Raw genomic sequence first — 6,485 nt, forward strand, 5'->3', positions numbered from 1 at the left:
AAAATGGCATTGCGTCAAAAATTATCAAATAATCGTAATTACACAATGAAATATTAATAATAGTAAGAGACATTTAATATTCATTAATTAGTACGTAATTCAACTTGCACACATATTTTTCAAATGGATCTGAGTCATCGGAGTTTTCACTTCCACGTGTAAATAATGTTTGAGTCCAAATGTGTTAATTTACGATACATCGATCTATACAATACCCCGTGACGTTAGTTTTTTAAAAATATTTACTTTCGTTTGAATCGTTTGATAGTAGAATATTTATTATTAATACATCATTTTCGACAATACTGCAAGGTTTCTTGAGTACCATGAATTCAATAGTGAAAAATGTTTATGCATAGCAAGTGTTTCAGTGCCTTACCGTATTTATCTAAATCACAGCAGACATTACGTCACACATGCAGACGGTTCACTATCGTCTAACCAATCGATGCGTCTGACGAGTTCTTCGTAAATACACATAAAAACGCGTTTTTCCCCGCCATTGGTCATCTCTTTTCATGACCTTCCGTATTCATCTTAAACTGTTATTTGTTTGAAAAATGAAGATCTAACGATGTTTGTTATACGTTTTTTACGCGATGTGGTTATGCAATTCAAGCGGAGAGGAGTGAAATGTTCTTAGCGCTAGTTTTTATACTTCTCAAAGTTCATAAAAATATTTATCGCGTTGTAGTAACTCGTTTTAAAGGCTAGTTTTTATTCTAAACTTTGAATAGGTTCAATTAAAAAATCTAAATTAGTACGTTGTTCTGTTTAAGCACTGATCGTTGTAACTATAATACGCACCGATGCAACTCGTAATAAATGCTGCTGGTCATAAACGGAAAGTTTGTTACGTCTTACCATTGTAAATCATTAGAAGGTTAAATAGTTGGACGCGTAAGGACAGAGGAGAGGATAGAACAAGGCTCGACAGTAATTGTACGTATACACAATAATTTTACGAAAGTATATAAGTCGTTTAATTAATCTCTGATCTTGTAGAAAAATCATTAAAACTTATCTTTACAGTAAGAAGTCTTAGGTTGCCCGGCAGGATGTCTGAACCGGACGAGATATACATATATGATCTATAATTAACATATATAACTAGTCGACGATAATGAAAACTGCATAACTATAGCGTTCCTTTTTTGCATAGCCGTTATGTGTTTAATTCATAAAAACTGTCTTTGAATTTTTAAATAAATACTCTTTTCTCGGTCAACGCGCTTATGCATCACAGATCACAGACACACTTAGGTACTTGGTTCACGGACGGCAAAGAAGCCTCGTTTTCATGACTTATCACCGCTCCTCGTGCCTTTAGGTCCCTTCCTAGTAAGTACGCCTCGTGTTAATTCGTTTTACACAATCACGATGTGATACTCGTTAAAGAGGCAAGCGGGGACTCACTCTTGCTTGTAATTCCTCCAATCTCGACGCAGTCATATTCTTCACGTCAGTTCCATCGAGAACGTACGAAAACCCTCCGACGATCATTTTCATTTTTCACAAATTCGGAGGACATCTATCGTCACGTGTAGATTCGGTTTTCGATTATCCATCGGAAGATAATAAATTTTTTCGATTTTGTTCACGACGTTGGAATGGTTCTCAATCCTGCGATAATTAAAGCTCGGTTCGCAGCCTTTAAGGTATGGTACAAGCATATCAAATGACACCACGTCACTCTCCTAGCGCTGTTTAAGCCGCCAATTGCGGTGGTATGATTTGATGAGTTGATTGTGTTATTCGTGGCGCTATAACAGGAAGTAAGCTAACCTTTAAAGGCGCTGCTGTCATCTGCGTAACGGAAGCTTGAATACCGGTCACACCGACGGACGAAGATCTGTCTCTGACGTGCCGTTTCACGTGTTTCGCCAAATGGTCGCTTCTCATGAATCTTCTTTGACAGACCGTGCAGGCGAACTTTTTCTCGCCGGTATGCGTGCGCTTGTGCCGTGACAGTTCGTCGCTTCTTGAAAACCGTCTACTGCAGTCTTCGTACGGGCACGAAAACGGCCGTTCACCCGTGTGGGTTCGCGTGTGTGCTTTCAAGTGGGACGATTTAAAGTAATTTTTCCCACAACCTGGATGCTCGCATTCGTAAACACGACGTCGAGCAACCGACTCTTGAGTAGATAAACTTGTCGTGGTGGTAGCCGTAGGCGCGGTTACCAATAGGAGAGGTGCTCGCGGTAAAACCAAAGGTGATCCAAGAAGTCCGGTAACCATAATCGGTGCTGGTTTTGGTGCCAAAAGATGTAATTTTGGCTGTGTAATCTCACGGTCCGTGTTTTTATTGTTCACGATAATCTCCTCCTTCCGCAGGCTCATTTTGAATTTCAGGCTCTTGAGAACATTCTCCGGTTCCGTGGTGCTCCGCCGTGAGTTTGGTTCCGACTGCGGCCCGGAGACCAGTGCCACACGTGGAATCGGTTGTGAGGTTGTGGTTGTAGTCTTTGGCGTTAATATGACTGGACTACAGGTACCGTCACGATTGGCATGCATTATCACCGACACACGAGCAGGTTCTGGACTCGGAGGTGGTGTACCGTCCAGCAATAGCTAACATAAGAAAATTACAATTTTTAAATTGCATTTCGCCGGTAATTATTTTTAACGTACACTTTACATTTTTAGTACAAAACGTGCAGCGTTTACAGTGATCGGGGTATCAATTGGTGAACGACTAATTAATTGGACACTCGTACGGAAAAGGTTAAAGCATTTTAAACAGGTTGGTGCACGTATTTTCGGAAGAAAAGAAAAGAAAAGAAAAGGAAATTTTTTAATGACGTATCGTTTAAAAATTTTGTAGATTTTATAGCTGATTTTAATGCCATCTATTTATGATAATGTGCCAGTTATGGATTTTGTGACTGGTACCGTCAGAAGGTATGAAACATTCGCTCGAAGGATAAGCGACAAAAATGGTGTAAGAGTGAATGCACGCCGTAAACGGGGTCATCTTGCAAAACAACTGTACAACGCATGCGCGCATGCACATTGGAGTGGCCAGTCGATCGCGCGCGTAGAAAAAAATCAAAAAGAAATAGACTTCTGTATTTAAGATGCGCAGAAAGCAGTCTGTCGATAAGACGGTATTTACCTTCGCCAATTCACATTGCTCTAAGCATCGCCGTTTTCGAAGAGGCTCGTCCTCCTCCGAATCGGAAGGCTGAGGTGTCGGGGGTAAACCAGGCCATGCATTTCCATCGTCGTCTTTTTTCGCGTTTATCTCGGTACTCTTCGTTTTCTGCAGCAGCTTGTCCCCCAAAAGTGCCGCGACGCTGAACGACGATTGAAGCGGCTCAATCTGCGAAAAGGAAAATACATTAACGTTAAAATACACTAGTTTTTAAGTAACCCTACGTATGTACGAACAAGGGCACAAACTTGATTAAAATTGACAAAAATGTCCACAGAACCAAAGAACTGTAAGACAATACGAAAAGAAGAGAAAATAATAGTAATAATCGGCTCGTTATGCGGAACAGGGTTGGGTCATTGTTCCCAGCTGCGTTCGTATTTCGCGGGCGGATAGTCGCTCTACGGCGGCGGTACTTTTAATTCAGCGTACACTTACGTGTCTGAATTGGGGTGAGGCCGGTGGTGAGAGCAGTGTTTGATTCGTATCCATCTTTTGGAAAAAAAACGTGGCGTGAAACTGTAGTACGTTAAAGAGGCTCGACCAGCGACGGGAAAACTCGGTCTCGCGTATACGGTATACCGTGCGAAAAAAGCCGCAATGGACGTAACCGTTGAACGTCTGGTAACGCAATGAAGCTTTCTCAGGTCGGCTGGTTGGACACGCCGTGGCCGTGGTGTGCGTGATCATGCGGCGCGTACTGCTCCAGCCAATCGCGTCGAGGGGCTCGCCGTGGCTGGCCAATCGGAGCGGCGTTATCAGCCAACGACCGCATGATCACCGGCGTGCTGTTCACGTGCTCGCGGTCTGACTGAGGCCGTGATCATGACGTCAGTCCGCGTGGCGCGTTCGGTCGATACGTCATGGTATCACTGCGCTCCCCAAGCGTCATGCAGTTTCAACCCTCCTACGCCTACCGCCGTAGCTATCTGACTCGCTCTCTCCATCTCGACGCCTTTTCCCTTCCTACGACTCTTCCTCCTCGTAGTCTGACCGTGGTGCGTCGCGGACACGACGAGCCCCCGAATTGTACGTTTCGCCTCTCTTACCTTTCTTTGCCTCCTTTGTCCCGTTCGACGCGCACACGTTACGACAAAAACATTTATTATTCGTACGAACGACCGCGCGCGCCGCTGTTCGACGATTTCACTTCTACTTCCTTCTTTTCTTTTTCTGCCCGGCGGAGCAGGATATTTTATCTTTCCCGCAACGTTGACTGCGACGGAGGAAAATTTCCCGAGCCGCGTTGCTTTTCCCGGAACGCGCTTTGCATCCTCGCACGCGTAGTTAATGATTAATGATTCTTCGAGCAGACGTTATTTTTCTTGCCACGTCGTTCTCGCTAAGTATCTAGGCGTCTGCCCGCCGGTACATTTTTCAACCGGCACGACCGATTTATTCGGTTTATTATCGTCGAGGTTCCACGTGCCTAAACAATCGCGGCCGAACATCGCCGCGGCGTGTGTCGCTCGAGCAACTAAAAAATCTTGGAAAGCGAGGTCGCCGGGAGGTCGATTTTCAACGAGGAAGCTTCTGGCACAGTCTGCCGTTAAATATATCGGCCGCCCACTTTACGACTGGTTAATTCGAATCCAGCTCTGACGGTGCTGGTCTTTGACTCTTCTTCTCCTCCTCTTCCATCGTCCTCTTGTTGCGTTGTATTTTTCAACGGTGCCCTCTTCGTAGAGCAAATTAGTCGGTTTGGATGGCTGATCAAATGTCTGCATCAGCGGGCACTCGGAGCTCCGCTTATTTAAAGCCAGATTGACCGAATGGATGGAAGCAGGTTGGAGAAAGAGTACATGAAAGTTACTGGAAAAAATAACATTCTTACGATCATCGTTCTTTCTTTTCGAATACTTTTTTTTTAAATTCACAATGTTCCTCGTTGATTTTCCGTAATCGAGTAATCGCTGAAAAAAATATCCTCTTTCCGTTCATTAAATTTACTCTCCTTATCGTCGAACTATTTTCCAACGACGTATTGGCGTGGAAACGCGAAAATCTGCCCGCAAACCGGGACAATCTGTTAACGTGCCACATTTCGCGCCAGTACTAAAATAAATCAGAGCCGCGAGACGATAACAAATAGTTGACTCATAAACAACGGGTCGACAACTGATGTTTATTGCACGTGGTTAATCTAATCATATACGTTGCATTGTCTTCGGTTTACTTCTCACCTTGAAGACGCGCCCATCCCGGGAAACGTCATTTTCTATTCTGAACACCTTTTCCTTGGGCGTCCCAACACTTTTCACGACCTTCGCGTCGCACTGCAGGGTCGGTCCTAATAATGTATTAATAAGATTACGATCTCGAGATACGTATCCTTCGATTACCATCATAAACGCGATTCGTACGGTGTGACCCACTTATGCACGGTGCAGCTTTAAAACGCAATTATCAATTTTCTTCAATTGCCACGCGACGGTGTCCGCCCCACTAAGATAACGTGGTTCGACCGTGTTGCTTCCATATTGGAGAGTGAAAATCTCGCGTCCGACATAAGTCGACAAATTTTTCTAACAATTTTAACGCGACTCCTTCTTGGACTTTCAAAGTACAAAAACACAACAAAGGAAAGTGAAAAATTGATCCTTGACCGCAGCATTTTAAAAGACTTGTCTTAACTCTTTATTAAGAACTTGTTAATACTTTTTTAATAATGCAAAAATAATTGTACAAAACGGCATTGTTGTCCAAACTTACCTGTACGCGTTTTTTTAGAAATTTCAGTTCACTTTAATGTAATTTTCTATTCTCTGTTGTATGCAACACTTCTCTTTTCGATATCAAAAGGGCTTTATTATAAATTTTTATCATTCTTTTACTTCAAAAAAGAAAGTTTTTTTTATTATATAGAGAAATTTTATGTTATTGAAAATCAAACGATTTCTTTGTTCGTTCAATTTTGTCTGCCTTTGACGCAAATGTCTCGACAATCAACTTGCTTTCTTTATTTGTTGTTTTTCGTTTCGAACCACGTTCTGGTAAATCGCCAGCTGGATTTGTTTCCTTAAAACGCATGACCCACTTGTTTATAAACGCCTTTGACTCCTTCGAATGTTTTGTTGCCTTAAAACGTACGACCCACTTGTTTGTAAACGCCTCCGACTTCCTCAGATATTTTTGCAGCCGCTTTCCATGACATTTTTGGTACCTTTGAACACGTATACAAAAACACAGACTGGAACGTTCAACGTATTCGGCACTCATGGCGAAACGTGTCGTTTCTTCGTGAAAGTTAATACGAAATTCAGACATCTTCTGTAACGCGTCGTAGAGGAAAGGTCCTGTAACTTGTTCCCTTAGAAAGGGTGAGTGGTGA

At 42.9% G+C, this 6,485-nt stretch overlaps 1 protein-coding gene across 1 annotated transcript; it reads right to left on the reverse strand.

The window, feature by feature from the left end:
- Positions 1–986: 986 nt before the first annotated feature.
- On the reverse strand, positions 987–4,566 carry LOC122404560 (early growth response protein 1-like). Its single transcript, XM_043408619.1, has 3 exons — positions 3,593–4,566; positions 3,116–3,322; positions 987–2,571 (listed from the first exon to the last, which is right to left on the reverse strand). Exons 1-3 carry the CDS (start codon positions 3,842–3,844, stop codon positions 1,708–1,710), a joined length of 1,323 nt encoding a protein of 440 aa, XP_043264554.1. The 5' UTR covers positions 3,845–4,566; the 3' UTR covers positions 987–1,707.
- Positions 4,567–6,485: the final 1,919 nt, after the last annotated feature.

The sequence above is a fragment of the Colletes gigas genome, unplaced genomic scaffold (assembly GCF_013123115.1).
Source record: "Colletes gigas isolate AHSC1104 unplaced genomic scaffold, ASM1312311v1 Colletes_gigas_Sc00003, whole genome shotgun sequence".
Classification (NCBI taxonomy): domain Eukaryota; kingdom Metazoa; phylum Arthropoda; class Insecta; order Hymenoptera; family Colletidae; genus Colletes; species Colletes gigas.